Here is a 15,520-nt window from a genome sequence, read left to right as displayed (position 1 = left end):
GAGCACAAGCTCTTTTCTCTTTGTCCTTAACTGGCGGAAAGGGGGCAGGGCCTGGGGCCTAGCAACCCTCTTTGACCTTGGCTTCACCTCATTGCTTCCCCCACAAGCCCGGTTTCCCTGGTGGGCTCATTGGGCGGTTAATTAGCTCTTTGAAGCTCTGGAAGAGGCAAAGTGGCGCTATGTGGGTTTTAGAAATAAAATCAATAAATGACTTAACCACAGCCCAGCTATCTCCTCCGTCTCTCTCCCCTGGGGCCAGCTCCATTCCTGTGCTAGCTCCCTCCCTGCTCCCCGCCGTCAGCTTTTGTTAAGGTTTTGGAGAGTAACAAAGTGGCTAGCTAAGGCACGTCTCTGGGCCTTTCTCCAGGGAGCTCCAGGCCCTGAAATGGGAGAGAGGCTTGGCCTTCAGAAGTGTAGGGAGCTACCTGCCTCTGAGGCAAGAGCGGGGAGAGAGGAGAAATGCTTTCCCACCCGCCTTAGGACCTGAAAGAGTGCAGGAAAAGCCCTTTGCTCGAGCCGGTCTGTCCTGTCACTTCGGCACTGGCTCCCTGCCCCCTCAGCCTGGTTGGTGAAAGGAACACCGGTTGGGAAAGGTCAGTGTTCGGGCTCTGGAGAAACCCAAGATTGGTCCGGAGAAGGAGGCAGGATTTCTGGTTAGAAACCTAGTCAGACATAAACAACTTGAGTTACTCGGGTTGGTCAAGTGCTTCCAGGGTTCAAGATTGATCTGCACACGCAGCACTGGATGGGGAATGAGGGATTGGGGAGGACATGGGGAGGCAAGTAGGTCAGCCTGAGCCTTCAAGGTTTCATCATGCTGGGCTGGGGCTTGCAAAATAAAAGGGGGGTTCCCTGGGGTGGCGTCACTCCAGTGGGGGCCACTGGAGACCCACAAGGGGGTAGTCAGAGAAGTCAAAAGTAATTCTGGGCGCCTGGCTGGTTTAGTCCGTAGAGTGTGAGACTCTTGATCTCAAGGTCGTGAGTTCAAGCCCATTGTGGGTGCGGAGCCTACTTTAGAATAAAACAAAGGTTTAAAAAAAAAAAGGCGATGTCCCCTGGGGCGCCATCCTGACTCAGTTGGTAGAGTATGTGACCCTTAGTCTCAGGGTCGTGAGTTCAAGCCCCACATTGGGCACGGAGCCTACTTTTAAAAAGTAATTTCTGTTTCCTAGTAGAAATGGGACAAATCCCTGTTGAGCCAGTGCCTTGAGCACAGAAGGGCCAGCAAGGCGCTGGTACACCAGGAGGGGCGTCAGAGCCAGCCAGCCAGAAGAGGCTGGCATTCATCTGGGGAGCGGATGAGAATTTGGGAATGGTTGGGAGCAGGTCCCTAGCGGCAGGAAAATGAACTTGTAGGCCATTAGAGGTCAGGGCAGAGGTTTGTGTGGGCAGGGTCCCGTCACAACTTGGGTGCGAGGTGACTGCACAGGGAACGTGGGGCTTTCTCCAGGACTGTTGTGCACCAAGGAGCTTCCTGAGCTCTACTCAGAGCAGCCAGCCTTTGGCGAGTGAGTCCAGCCCCCGCGGCCCAAGGTGCTAGCCAAGCCCGGAGACCCGACCCACCCAACTGGAGACAAGGGTTTGGAGGGTGGGTGACCTCTGCAGAGGCACAGCCCCGTGGGTGGGGCTGCAGATGGGAGCATTTAAGGAAGTTTTCTGTATTCCCACCATGCCCGTGTAGGCACATTTCGGTATTTTCCTGATCTTTTTTCTCACTATGAAGCATGGCGGCCCGGGGAGATCAACCCAGTAATGCTGTTTGGGGGCAGACGAGAGCAGCGCTTGGGAGTTGGAAGACTTGGAGTGTAGACCCCACACCACGCGCGTGATTCCAGGGCTGGGCCTGCTGTGGCTCAGGATGTCCTCGGAAACAACTAGGCCTTCCCCCAAGCCAGGCTCTCTCAGTAACGTCCTGCGGCCGTCCGGGCCTCTGACCTGCTTCCCTGGCCCTCAGACCAGAACACCCAGTTCTTGCTCTCCACCAGCCCGCTGCCCGGAGGCCCAGGCATCCTTTGAAATTGCACAAAGCCTTGGGTTCCTTTTGCTCAAAGAACAAAGCAGGATCCAAAAGGCGGCCTCCATAAGAGTAGGAGGCAGCAGCAGGCGGAGGCAGGAATTTATATTCTTATTTGAGAGTATAAATTGGATGAAGGAATTCAAGGCTCAGAATAGTAAAGCGACCAGCCTCAGGTCACACAGCAAATCAGTGCCGGGGCCAGGGCATGAGCGGTGGATCGGGGACAGCCAGAGCCTCCAAGGGAAGGTCCTGGAGCTGCCAGGCCATGAAGACGAGGAAGTGGTATAAGGTTCCCGGTGCCGAGGCTCCCACTTTACAGGTGGGGTCACGGCCGTGAACCTTGGCCCACTGAGTCCGTGTCCAGTACTGTGGCCCCAGGTGGGAGGAATGAGTGGGAGAAGGTCTCCAATCACCTGGCAGCTGCATCACAGAGAGACCCAATACCACTGGCCAATGTTACGAGTGGGTGGGGGATGCTAGCTTCTCCTGCCCCTGTGGGCACAGGACTACAGTTCCCAGAGGCCCCTGCTCTGGGCCGGCAGCCCCTAGCCAGAGCCAGCCTGTAATCTGATTACCACCGCTCTCGAAAGGTCACTTCAGAACTCCTTGAAGGACAGCAACAGGGGGGATCTCGGAGTGGCTCGGCTTGGGTGGGGGTGGCGTGGGGGCAGTGGCCCTGCCTCAGGCGACCTTCACACAACCCCCTGGAACCCGGAGTCCCCCGGTCCCCCTTCTCCCAGACACCCAGCGTCCTCTGCTAGCTACACGTCTCCTGTTCGGGGCACCCTGACCCTTGGCTCCTTGCCCCTGTTGCCCCGATATATGACCTCGCTACCCGAGTGCAGACCCCTGCGCCCCCCCACGTAAGGCCACCGTGGAAACTTGACCAGAGGTCATCCAGCCGGTGGTTTGCAGTCTTTGGGCAAATGTCTGAAAGAGAAACCAAGCTGCTTGGACGAAGGCGGGGTCTCCTGGCACCTGTTCCCCCCCCCACCCCCCGCCGACAGCCTTCCTTGGCTTCTTCAAGGAGCCCTGACTGAGGCTGAAATCTGGCCCCCCCCCCCCGCGCCCCCAATCCATAACCCAGGAAAAGGACCCAGATCAGGGCAACCTCTTAGCCAAAGTCACAGCCCAACGACTCCAGTCAAACCGCAGGCCTCTCAAGGCCACACTGCCTGCTGCATCTTGCCTCTGACCCTGTGAAAGGCAGAGACGGGCACCAAAGACCCCAGTGGGCGAGGCCTGGAACAAGTGGGTCAGCGCAGGCAGGGCTGCGAAGGAGCCAGGCTGGGCCTGGCCTGGCCCTTGTAGAGCTCCGCTCTGCTCTCCCTGCCCGTCTCCCTTCTCCTCCCCTTGCCCCCAAAATAGCTCCCTGAGCCGCCGGGCCAAGACCCTCCCATCGCAGGGGGAGGCGGGGCAAGCTCCCCAGAGCCAGGCTTTAAAACCCCAGGCAGCTGGGGATCTCCACTCCCTGGCTGGAGGCACTGCTGAGGCCACCCATCAGTCCGGCCCGCCCTCCTGCAGCCATGTCCCGGCCCTTGTCAGACCAGGAGAAAAGGAAGCAAATTAGCGTGCGTGGCCTGGCCGGCGTGGAGAATGTGACGGAGCTGAAGAAGAACTTCAACCGGCACCTGCATTTCACACTTGTGAAAGACCGCAATGTGGCCACCCCGAGAGACTACTACTTTGCGCTGGCCCACACCGTCCGCGACCACCTCGTGGGCCGCTGGATCCGCACGCAGCAGCACTACTACGAGAAGGACCCCAAGGTGCCGCTCGGGGCATCCTGGGTGGGCAGTGGGCTGGGGGCCCCAGCAGGGGACCGGGAGAGCTCCACCAAGCGGCAGCCCTTCCGGGGGTCTGGCTTTTCTGCAGCAGCGGGTTCCTGACGTTGGAGGGTGGGGAACGGTGGGCGCCATGGCCAAGTGCGATGGGGTGCTGGGGCGATCCAGGCAGTGAGACCTGGGGCGGGGGCAAGGCCGGGTGGCGCGGGTCAGGCGGGCTGGGGGCAAAGGCCTAGCGCTCGCTCAGAGAGCGGAGGGGCTTCCGGTGGTCGGGGAGACCCCTGTGGGTGGTCAGGGCGGACCTGAAATGGAAGGGTGGGTCATTACATGTGAGTGTGGTGGTGCTGGTGCGAGGCTGGGGCAGCTGGGGTGGTGGTAGCGGGATCAAGTGTCTTTGGGGTCATGGTAAATGTCAGCAACCTGATACTCCTGGGCAGGGGAGGGGGAGGGGCAGGCGAGTGGGGCAGGGAGGGGACCCAGGAAACCAGGAGACCCAGCATCCTGGATTCTGGTGCCTCTCTGTCCCCCTTCCTGGGGCTGAGGCTTGAGGATCAGGGGGACCTGGGCCCTGCAAGGACAGAAGGGGGCCGACTCTAGCCGTGAGTCAGTGTGTGTGACCTTGAGTAAATGACTGGTTTCCCTAAGGCACCTTAGCCTTCCCCCTCTTGGGGAGCACTTGGGGGGGCTTCTCTGCTCCCCGATTCCCCGCTGGGCTGTTGGGAGGCTTGTGTGCGATGGAAGAGGGTCTCGCCTGTCCTCGGCACCTCAGTCCCTGAGGTAGATATGGCAGCCCCCTTTTCCAGACGAGGAAACGGAAGCTAGGAGAACAAAAGCGATGTGTCCAAAGTCAGAGGAAAGGCTGGACCGGAACCCTCCTGATGGGTCCTGAAGCCTGTGGTGGGGAGAAGAATAAACAGGGACAGGGCTGGCACGTGCCAGGCCCCCGGAGTGGGACAGGAGGTGTGAGAGGCGCTGGCTAGACGCCGGAGGGCTGACCCCTCCCCGACCCATCTGTCTCTCCGGGCAGAGGATCTACTACTTGTCTCTGGAGTTCTACATGGGACGGACGCTACAAAACACCATGGTGAACCTGGCCTTGGAGAATGCCTGTGACGAAGCCACCTACCAGGTGTGCAGGGGGACGGGAGCGGGGTGAGCCTGAGATACTGGGGGACTCACCTGCTGGCCCTTGGCCTTGACCACTGCCACCCCTCCCCCCACCCCTCCAGCTGGGTCTGGACATGGAGGAACTGGAGGAGATCGAGGAGGACGCGGGGCTGGGCAACGGGGGCCTGGGTCGGCTGGCCGGTGAGTGGATAGGGTGGCAGGGGTGGGGCGGGCAGAAGGGTTCCTGTGTGCCGGGTCCCTGACACCCACCTCCCCGTAACCCCCTAGCATGCTTTCTGGACTCCATGGCAACACTGGGCCTGGCTGCCTACGGTTACGGGATCCGCTATGAGTTTGGGATTTTTAACCAGAAGATCTGTGGGGGCTGGCAGGTGAGCAGCCTCGGGCCCTGGCCTTGCGGGGCCCCAGGCACGATGGAGCGGACCCCCCCCCCCTTTGGTCATCCACCTCCGGATAGACCCAGAACCAGCCTCAGCCTTGAGAGAAGGCATCCTTGTCCCTTCCCCCTGGCCCCAAAGCCTGCTGGTTTTGCACAGGCACCCACACCTGTGCCACCTCTCAGACTCCCATGCACATACCATGTCCCATGGGATATGCCACCAGACCGGGGGTGGGCGCCACCCCGGGGCCCTTAATTTACACGCCGTAGAGGGCCCAGCAGGGCCACTGCTCCTGCCCTACCCACTGCCTCCCGCGGTGTGAGCCTGGGTCTGACGCTGCCTTCCTTTCTCCCCTGACCTGCCTTGGACTCAGATGGAGGAGGCCGATGACTGGCTTCGCTACGGAAACCCCTGGGAGAAGGCCCGACCCGAGTTCACGCTGCCTGTGCACTTCTATGGCCGAGTGGAGCACACCAGCCAGGGGGCCAAGTGGGTGGACACACAGGTAAGGGTGAGGCCGGGGAGTGGGGGGAGCCCCCAGGGAGGGGGAAGCAGGGAGGAAGAGGCTCTGGAAGAAAACAGGGAGATACGGGGAGAGAGCCTGGAGACTACCGGACCCAGTGCTATTTACAATGAAGGGCACTGAGGCTCAGAGAGGTTAAGTGATTTACTCGAGGTCACACAGCTTGGGTCAGGAGAGGCTGGAGACAGGGTCACAGAGGAGCCAAGCCAAGCACAGGGCCCAGGGGGAGGAGAGAGCCTGCCGTGCTCCACCAGTGCCCTTCCCCCGACCTGGCTCCTTTCCACCCCACAAGACTCATCCCAGAATAATCACGGTGACTTGACTCCCCCCAGAAAGGGAGACAATCAAAACCTTGAGAGAGGAACTGACTTGCCCAAGGTCACACAACAAGTGAGAGGGAGCCTGAAGCCAAACCAGGTGTCTGAACCTCAGCTCAGTCAGCTCTCTTGCCGTGGCTGTAGGTCATAGGCCTCCAGACGGCTGCACAGAAACCTCTAGGCTTTCAGAATGGGCCATTTGTCGGGCTGTCATTTATGACAAGATTCAGTAAGGGCTCTGGCTGCCCCCTAGCTCTGTGCTCTCGGGCCAGTCCCTTCCCTCTCGGAGCTGCACCTTCCACTCTTTTCCAATCAGGGGCTAAGCTGCTTCGGTGTTGGGGAGAAAGGGCGCCGGGCCTTGGAGAAGTGCTTATGCCCCCAGCCCCGTGGTAGCGGGCAGCTGTTGGCAGCAATGATCGCCATTTGCTAATTGTGGGAGGTGGGACCAGCATTAGTCACTGCTAATTAGCCCGGTGGTCAACCAGGCATATGCCCTTCGGATGGACTTGACATCTGTGTCCCCTTCAGCCAGGCCCCGGGGCCCCCCAGCCCTCTGATGAGTCCAGAGTATCTTCTAGATTGTGCTCGGGCCAGGCGGGCCCGCTCATCCCCATCACTGTAGAGCGGCCCCCAACGGAGCCCCGCCTTGGGCTCCAGACTCATCACTGCCCCCTGTAATCCTTGCAGGCAGCCGGGCAAGGTGGGGTGGGGGGTGGGTGGGGAGACCCTGGGGGGCCCTCTCTCTATGGATGAGGCCCAGAGAGGTTGAGAGGTTCGCTCACGGTTACCCAGAGTGGGCAGTAGAACCTGGGGCTGGGGGGTTGGTGCAGGGTAGAGACAAAGGCAGGAGTTGTGGCTCTCGGGGGCCCCCCAAGTCACATGGCAGATACCCAGCTCCTGCCACCACGTCCAACACGCCTGCAGGTGGTACTGGCCATGCCTTACGACACTCCTGTGCCTGGCTACCGTAACAATATCGTCAACACCATGCGCCTGTGGTCGGCCAAGGCCCCCAATGACTTCAACCTCAAGGACTGTGAGTTCAGCCGCCTGCCCGCACCCCTGCCTGCCCCGGCCTGTGCTCAGCCTGGGCCCGACACTGTCCCCACTTTCACCCCTCAGTCAACGTCGGTGGCTACATCCAGGCTGTGCTGGACCGAAACCTGGCAGAGAACATCTCTCGCGTCCTGTACCCCAACGACAACGTATGTCACCTCCTGGGCTGGGGGCGGGACACCTGAAAGCCTAGGAGAGGGCGGAAAACGGGGAGGGACAGCCTCTGGCGCCCTAGTGACACCCAGGACATATCCTTTGTTTTTTTTAAGTTTAGTTATTTATTTTTTAGTAATCTCTACACCCCCAACGTGGGGCTCGAACTCACAACCCTGAGATCAAGGGTCACATCTCTTCTAACTGAGTCAGCTGGGCGCCCCGCAGCACCCAGGACGTATTGTTGGCTCCTGTCGTGTCCTGTTCCCCACCCCCACCCCCCAAGTACTTTTGGTTCTTTAAGAGGACACCTAAGTCCTGGGGGCAGCGAGTTGGGGCAGGGCACTTTGGGGGACCTGTTCCCTGGCGATGCCGACAATACTCCGGGTCCTCGAATGCCCCCGTCCTCACACCATCCCCTCCACTACCTGGTGGGTGAAAACCCCCTGGGTCCTGGAGACGGGGGCTGTTCAGGGCGCAAGGGGCTTGGTGTGGGCAGGAGTCTCCCGGCCACGCTGTGGCACCGTCAGAACCCCCCACCCCCCACCCCCTTGACTCAGCCCTGCCTTGAACTGTCCCCAGTTCTTTGAGGGGAAGGAGCTGCGGTTGAAGCAGGAGTACTTTGTGGTGGCCGCCACCCTCCAGGACATCATCCGCCGCTTCAAGTCCTCCAAGTTCGGCTGCCGTGACCCCGTCCGCACGAGCTTCGACGCCTTTCCGGATAAGGTGCCAGGCCCCAGGGCGGGCCCCCCTCTACACCTCCCGTGATGCATGCCATCGCCTCTCCCCTCCAGCCTCAGCCTGCCCCCTCATGTCGTAGATGAGGAAGTGGGTGCTGGGGGTGTGTGTGAGGGTGGCCTGTTCGGGATCCTCAATCGACGGGCACCTAACCTGGGAACCTCCCTCCCCCTCCTGCCCGCCGCTGCCCCCCCCGAGGGCCGCCACACCCAGGTCCAGCCTGGAACCATGCGGAGGGGGCTCTGAAGGGGCAAAGGACAGCGACCATAGCCTTGGTTTGGATCCCAGCCTGACTCCCAACCCCCTCTCTGCAGGTGGCCATCCAGCTGAATGATACCCATCCTTCCTTGGCCATCCCCGAGCTCATGAGGATACTGGTGGATCTGGAGAGGCTGGACTGGGACAAGGTGGGCTCCGGGACCCTCCACCCCCGCCTGAGCCTCTCTGTCTCAGGGTTGCCTTTCCCTGTCTGGGAAGTAGAAATCCGTGAGGGCAGCCCGCACAAAGCAGACAGCAGCGTCAGGCCCCGAGGACGAGTGTCCTAGAACCTGTCCCCCAGTGACAGGGCCCAGGCTGCTGGCCGCACTCTGTGTGTGTGGGGAGCCATAGGGCTCAGGCCCCGGGGTCCCTGACCGCCCCCCTCCTCTTCATCAGGCCTGGGACGTGACGGTCAGGACCTGTGCCTACACCAACCACACGGTACTGCCCGAGGCCCTGGAACGCTGGCCCGTGCATCTGATTGAGACGCTGCTGCCTCGACATCTCCAGATCATCTACGAGATCAATCAGCGCTTCCTTAATGTGAGTGGAGGAGGCCTGGGCTGGAGGGTGCAGGGCTGTGGGTAGAGTGCTGGGGGTACGGGGCTGGGGACCTCGGCTCTGGAGGCCGCGGCGGCGTCTGAGCTCTGGGCTCTCCCTGCGCAGCGGGTGGCAGCCGTCTTCCCGGGGGACGTGGACCGGCTGCGGCGCATGTCGCTTGTGGAGGAGGGCGCAGTGAAACGCATCAACATGGCCCACCTCTGCATCGCCGGGTCGCATGCCGTCAATGGCGTGGCCCGCATCCACTCCGAGATCCTCAAGAAGACCATGTGAGACCCGCTCCCCAGGCCCCGCCCCCCGCTGGCCCCGCCCACCCCACGCCCCTCACCACCTGACCCCAGCTGGCCCTTTCCACAGGTAGCGCAGCTTTTATGAGCATCATGGCCCTGATGTCCAGTACAGTCCCGTCCCCAAATGATCTCCTCTCACATACAGCCACCCCCTCATCCCCAGGCCCCTCTCAGCAAGAAACCAGGGTAGGGCCTCCAGGAGGAGACCTTCGTCCCGCAGGGGTGGGTAGTGACCCTCCAACCCCATCCTGCAGCTTCAAGGACTTCTACGAGCTGGAGCCACACAAATTCCAGAATAAGACCAATGGCATCACCCCTCGTCGCTGGCTAGTCCTCTGTAACCCCGGGCTGGCAGAGGTCATTGCTGAGGTGAGAGGTCACCGTGTGGCCAGTAGGGGTGAACACGGGTCGCTACAGGGACCAGCTGTGCATGGACACGTAGGTGGGCCACTGCAGGGGGCCCAGTGGAGGGCCGAAATCCACCCTGCGCTGCGTTCCCCTAGCTTTGCATGTGCCTGGAGGAGGGGGACCGTTTTCTTGTTTGCATGAGGATGCTCTGTGGGCTAATGGAGGCCTGGCTATGGAGGTCAGCCTCGGAGAGGGTCAGGACAGGTCACATCTGAAGTGAGACTGACAGGAGCAGAGATTGTGAGCAGGGCGTCAAGGTCACTGTCTGTCAGAGGAAAAGGCCAGGAGAAAGGCCTGCTGGGGTCCCGTGAGGTCAGCCATCAGAGCTCAAGGTCCAGCGGGAAGATGGTGGTGCCCACACCACGCCCCAGCGGGGAGGCTGGCGAAGGAGGGGTTGTCTGCAGGGGGCGAGGCCTGGCTGAGGCCGGAAAGGGACCTTTCTGTGCGGGAGGCTGGAGGAGGGGTGTAGGCCTGACCGACAGCCACCGCCCCACAGCGCATCGGGGAGGACTACATCTCCGACCTGGACCAGCTGCGCAAGCTGCTCTCGTACGTGGACGATGAAGCCTTTATCCGGGATGTGGCCAAAGTGAAGCAGGTACGGAGTGCGGCGACCTGGAACACTGGTGCCAGGGCGGGAGGGAGCACGCTGGAGGCGCCAGCCCCCGGGCCTGGCTCGGGGATGGCCCGCGGGGCCTGTCTCCCCCGCAGCCTCGGGCCTGGTAGTCGTTGCCTGGAGTCCAAGGTGACAGGGCATCATCTGACCGCACTGGAAGAGTGCTGGCATTGATTAGCGATGTCTGCCCTGGCGCACGCGGGGATAAAGGTGGCGAGCGAGCCTTCTGTCCGCTCCCTTTCTGGGAAAGAAATGACACTGTGGGATCTCCTGAGGCTGAGGTCCATTGGTGAAGCTCTCCCCCCCCCCCCCATCCTCCCTGCCTTCAGGAAAACAAGTTAAAGTTCGCCGCATACCTGGAGAGGGAGTACAAAGTCCATATCAACCCCAACTCGCTCTTCGACGTCCAGGTGAAGCGAATTCATGAATATAAACGCCAGCTCCTCAACTGCCTCCACATCATCACCCTGTACAACCGTGAGTGGCAGGGGTGCCCTCTGTCTCTTGGCGCTCCCCTCTGCGTACCTCCCCGCCACCGCCGTGTACCACGTACCTCCTAGTCAACATCTCCTTTGGCCTTGGGACAGCTCTTGGGGCATGGACTTACCCCCATTTCATAGACAGGCAAACTGAGGCTCGGAGAGGGGAAAGTGACAGATCGGAAGTCACATAGCAAGCGGTTGCCCAAATCAGGCTTACTGTCTAGGGCGCTGGTGGATAGGTGTCGTCAGGAGGCCAAACCTGGCCCGCTGATCTCTGTTTCTCCACAGGCATCAAGCAGGAACCCAATAGATTTGTTGTGCCCCGAACTGTGATGATTGGAGGGAAGGTGAGGAGCCAGGCCGCAGACCGCGGCTCTGATCCTTTGACAGCGGGGTTGAGGTCAGCCTGGCTGGGTTGCAGGTTAAGGGTAGGGGGCCAGGCTGTGGAGCTGACCCCAGACTGTGCTCCCACAGGCTGCCCCTGGATACCACATGGCTAAGATGATCATCAAACTCATCACAGCCATTGGGGATGTGGTTAACCACGACCCAGTGGTAGGAGACCGCCTCCGTGTGATCTTCCTGGAGAACTACCGAGTCTCGCTGGCCGAGAAAGGTGGGGTGCCGCCAGAGGGACGCTTTGATTAGTTCAGTCCCAGGAAGGGGTATTGGTCACCTGTTCCTGGGGTACTTGCACTTGGAAGACGAATCTGGACAGGACAATGCTCAAATCATGAGGATGGCCCCCCACCCCCACCCCGATGGCGGTGGGGGGTTCGGGCAGTACAGGGTGAAATTATAGGGAAGATTTGCCCTTCAAATCGTGCACACAGTGGGGCAGGGGTGGGGAGAGAGTCCAGTCCAGGTTCAGACCTCAGATGGCCAACGATCACCAAGCGGTGGGGTGGAGGGGCTGGCGGTGGGAGGGAGATTCAGCTGGTGACTGTGGGAGGGTTGGGGTGGAGGGGGGCTCTGACTCTGGCTGTACCTCGGGCCAGCCTAGCTCCACAGTCCCCAGCTGGGGTGGGACCTTCCCTGGAGCTGAGTTTGTCCCCTGCTGCCGCCCCACAGTGATCCCAGCTGCTGACCTCTCCGAGCAGATCTCCACTGCAGGCACTGAGGCCTCGGGCACCGGCAACATGAAGTTCATGCTCAATGGGGCTCTGACCATTGGCACCATGGACGGGGCCAACGTGGAAATGGCGGAAGAGGCGGGAGAAGAGAACTTCTTCATCTTTGGCATGCGGGTGGAGGACGTGGAAAAGCTCGACCAGAGAGGGTATGGGGGTCAAGGGCTCCAAAGTTCACAGTCCATGGGCAGGAGGCACCGAGGAGGTGTGGCTACTGGAGGGTAGGGCTTGGGAGCAAGGGGCATACCTGGAAAGGCCGGCCCAGGCTGCACAAGGTCTCAGTTATGGCCATTAGGGTTCCGGAGAACTTTTGAGATGACTTACAACAAATGAGGTTAACGGCATGGGAAAAGAAAGAAGGAAAAGGATCAGAAAATGATATCAGTCGTGGGCTATGATATTATTTATTGCTGGAATTTCTGGAAGTAAAATTGAATTCTTAGCTCCCTGGCAGGCATGGCAAAAGGGGAAAGATGAGGACAGTAAATACAGCTGTGCTTGTGGCCAGAAATGCGGTTCTTCAAAGTAGATATTAGACTTTTAAAATTTATTAAAATTTTTTTTTCTTATCATACAAGCAACATGTGCTCCTTAATTGGAAAAATATGAAACCACAAAGAATAACAGTCATTCATAATTTAATCACCTGTTTTTACTTTTTTAATGTTTATTTTATTTATTTTGAGAGAGAGAGAGAGAGAGAGAGAGCGAGGGAGCAGGGAAGGGGCAGAGAGAGGGAGAGAGAATCCCAAGCAAGCTCAGTGCACGGACTGTGAGATCATGACCTGAGCCCAAATCAAGAGGCAGATGCTTCACCAACTGAGCCATTCAGGTGCCCCTCATCACCCATTTTTAAAGCCATAGTCCTTTTTCTTTTCTTTTCTTTTTTAAAATTTTTTAATGTTTAATTATTTTTGAGACAGAGAGAGACAGGTACGAGTGGGGGTTGGGCAGAGAGAGAGGGAAACACAGAATCCGAAGCAGGCTCCAGGCTGAGCTGTCAGCACAGAGCCCGACATGGGGCTCGAACCCACAAACCAGGAGATCATGACCTGAGCCGAAGCTGGACGTTCAACCGACTGAGCCACCCAGGTGCCCCACTGTAGTCCTATCTCTATGTGTATCTCTATGCGTGTGTATATATGTAGGTTTTTGAAAGTTGGGAGTAACACGTGTACAATTTTGAAGCCTGATGTCAGCACTGGTGAGGCATTTTCCATGTTACTAAATAGTCTTTATTTAAAAATGTTTGTATAGGGTTCCATCGTATGGACATGCTATAATTTATTTATCCAGTTCCATACTGTTGGACATTAAGGTTGATTTCTGCTGTTTCTTAGTGTAAATATCACTGCGATACCATCCTTTTATATCTAGGCCCACATCTCTATTTCCTGAAGATAATTATTAGAAGGAGATATATTTCTGAGTCAAAAAAGTATGAGACCGGGGCGCCTGGGTGGCTCAGTCGGTTGAACGTCCAACTTCAGCTCAGGTCAAGATCTCAGGGTTCGTGGGTTCGAGCCCCGCGTTGGGCTCTGTGCTGACAACTCAGCGCCCGGAGCCTGCTTCAGATTCTGCGCCTCCCTCTCTCTCTGGTTCTCCCCCCTTGCACTCTGTCTGTCTGTCTGTCTCTCTCAAAAATAAATAAACATTAAAAAAAATTTTTTAATTAAAAAAAAAAAAAAGGATGAGACCTTCTTCTCCTCCTCCCTTCTTCTTCAAGTATGAGTTCTTAAGGCTTTTGATGCATATTGCCAAATTGCTTTCCAGAAAGTTGGTAGCGGCTCACACTCCCACCACCTGCTTCTGAGAGCTGGCATTAAATATTGAAAGGAAATTTCTCCTGTTGGGCTTGACTAGGAAGTTCAGACTTTATCCTTTGGATAGGAGGGAGACAGGACATGTGTTGAGCCAGATCCAAAACGTTCAGAAGCAGGCTCCAGGAGGACAATTTTGGGTATAAGGTGGAGGCCGGACTGCGGGGGGCAAGGTGCAGGTGGGGGCCCAGCGTGGAGGCCGCCGCGCCATAATGCGAGGAGAATGGCCCGCACTGCCAGTGCTGGGGATGGGGGTGGGGGACATTGTTGAGGAGTCGCCCTTGGTTGCCGGTTGGAAGTGGGGAGGCGAGGAAAGAGAGGAGACTGGCCTCGGGGAGGGTTTTGAACCCGGGTGGCTGAGGGGTGGTTGGACTGCTTCAGAAAGCGGCGCACGGGAAGAAAGCTGGCGCCAGGCCAGCGATGGGCTCGGTTGGACGGTCCGAGTTTAAGGACGGTCCGAGGACATGCCTGGTGCTTCCTCCTGGGGCCTGAAGACGGACGGACTTGGGAGAGGGAGCGAGAAAAGCATTTAGGAAGGAAACACACTGGTTAGGAGAGGTGGTGGTGTATGGGAGGGAAAAAAGAACACTTGGTTTGGGGCCTTTGGCTCAGACATTTACCTTTTTGCCGTCTCCAGGCCTCACCTACACAAGGGGGATGAAAAGCTGAGCAGAGAAGGGAGAGGGTCCTCCAGAGGGGTGCAGCAGCTCCAGGGAGGGCAGCCGCAGGCTGGGGCCTGGGTTTTAGCCCTGAGGCTTAGGACTTTTCGGATTTTCTCTGGAGGAGGAGCCAGGAACTCCTGGCCACAGTGCTGACTGTTCTTCCCCCACAGGTACAACGCCCAGGAGTACTATGACCGAATTCCGGAGCTCCGGCATGTCATTGAGCAGCTGAGCAGTGGTTTCTTCTCCCCCAAACAGCCAGACCTGTTCAAGGACATCGTCAACATGCTTATGCACCATGACCGGTGAGCTGGTTGGCCAGGGAACCGTGCAGGTGGGGCTGCTGGGCTGAACTGGGCTCAGGTGCCGTGTGGGGGGGGGGCTGGATGGGGGTCCTGGGCAATTGGGGCCAGGCTCTTCTGGAAGCACTTTCCCTCTCCTGGCCCTCGCACACCATCAGGACAGGACGGGCTTGGCCCTTGATCTCATGGAGCTTCCTGCCTCTCTGTTCCCTTCCAGGTTTAAAGTCTTTGCAGATTATGAAGATTACATTAAGTGCCAGGAGAAAGTCAGTGCTTTGTACAAGGTGAGGGGCCCTGGGCCAGGGGTTGGCAAGGCTTTGGTGGCCCTGGATGGGATGTGGTGGAAGCTGGGGACCCCACCGGCAGAACGAACCCAGAGCTCTCTTTTGGCTTGTAGAATCCAAGAGAGTGGACACGAATGGTGATCCGGAACATAGCCACATCAGGCAAGTTCTCCAGTGACCGAACTATTGCCCAGTACGCGCGGGAGATCTGGGGCGTCGATCCTTCGCGCAAGCGCCTGCCGGCCCCTGATGAGACCGTCTGAGCCTCCAGACCAGGCCCCAAACTGGCCCCTGAGTTTGTTTGCAATCCCTTGGGCCAGCCCCAGGTCCCCACCCGGAGGGGGGAATACTGGAGTTCGCTCTCTCAGCCTTTTCCTGGAACCTCCCATTTTCCCCCAGTCTCAAGGTCCCAGTGTCCAGTGTGACTAAGGACACTGCTCCCATCCTGTCCTCGGGCTCCCTGCCCCCTCCTATTTAAGGGTCTGACCAACTGCACCCACTCTTCAATAAATTGATTCTCCTTGGGAACCTCCTTACTCCTCTGTCTGTTGGGAAATATTTTTAGCTCTGGGCAGGCACCGCGGCAGCTGCGCAGTCACCGCGCTTTGCCC

The 15,520-nt window shown here is 58.7% G+C and overlaps 1 protein-coding gene across 1 annotated transcript; it reads left to right on the top strand.

Annotated features, from left to right (window-relative positions):
• The first annotated feature begins 3,469 nt into the window (after nucleotides 1-3,469).
• On the top strand, nucleotides 3,470-15,445 carry PYGM (glycogen phosphorylase, muscle associated). Its single transcript, XM_003993567.6, has 20 exons — nucleotides 3,470-3,786; nucleotides 4,829-4,930; nucleotides 5,031-5,109; nucleotides 5,197-5,300; nucleotides 5,683-5,814; nucleotides 7,074-7,185; nucleotides 7,272-7,354; nucleotides 7,941-8,084; nucleotides 8,411-8,503; nucleotides 8,751-8,897; nucleotides 9,021-9,184; nucleotides 9,460-9,574; nucleotides 10,110-10,211; nucleotides 10,559-10,706; nucleotides 11,000-11,058; nucleotides 11,186-11,327; nucleotides 11,783-11,990; nucleotides 14,494-14,628; nucleotides 14,843-14,909; nucleotides 15,023-15,445. The coding sequence occupies exons 1-20, from the start codon at nucleotides 3,544-3,546 to the stop codon at nucleotides 15,170-15,172; spliced, it is 2,529 nt and encodes an 842-aa protein (XP_003993616.1). The 5' UTR covers nucleotides 3,470-3,543; the 3' UTR covers nucleotides 15,173-15,445.
• Nucleotides 15,446-15,520: the final 75 nt, after the last annotated feature.

This window comes from Felis catus, chromosome D1 (assembly GCF_018350175.1).
Source record: "Felis catus isolate Fca126 chromosome D1, F.catus_Fca126_mat1.0, whole genome shotgun sequence".
NCBI classification, from domain to species: domain Eukaryota; kingdom Metazoa; phylum Chordata; class Mammalia; order Carnivora; family Felidae; genus Felis; species Felis catus.
This window is presented reverse-complemented; position numbering and strand designations above follow the sequence as displayed.

Excerpts from the sequence above, each read along its gene's own strand:
- PYGM (XM_003993567.6), top strand. The coding sequence starts at position 3,544 with ATGTCCCGGCCCTTGTCAGACCAGGAGAAAAGGAAGCAAATTAGCGTG. Across the intron at positions 8,085-8,410 it reads TCGACGCCTTTCCGGATAAG|GTGGCCATCCAGCTGAATGA; the intron begins GTGCCAGGCCCC and ends CCCTCTCTGCAG. Across the intron at positions 11,991-14,493 it reads GAAAAGCTCGACCAGAGAGG|GTACAACGCCCAGGAGTACT; the intron begins GTATGGGGGTCA and ends CTTCCCCCACAG.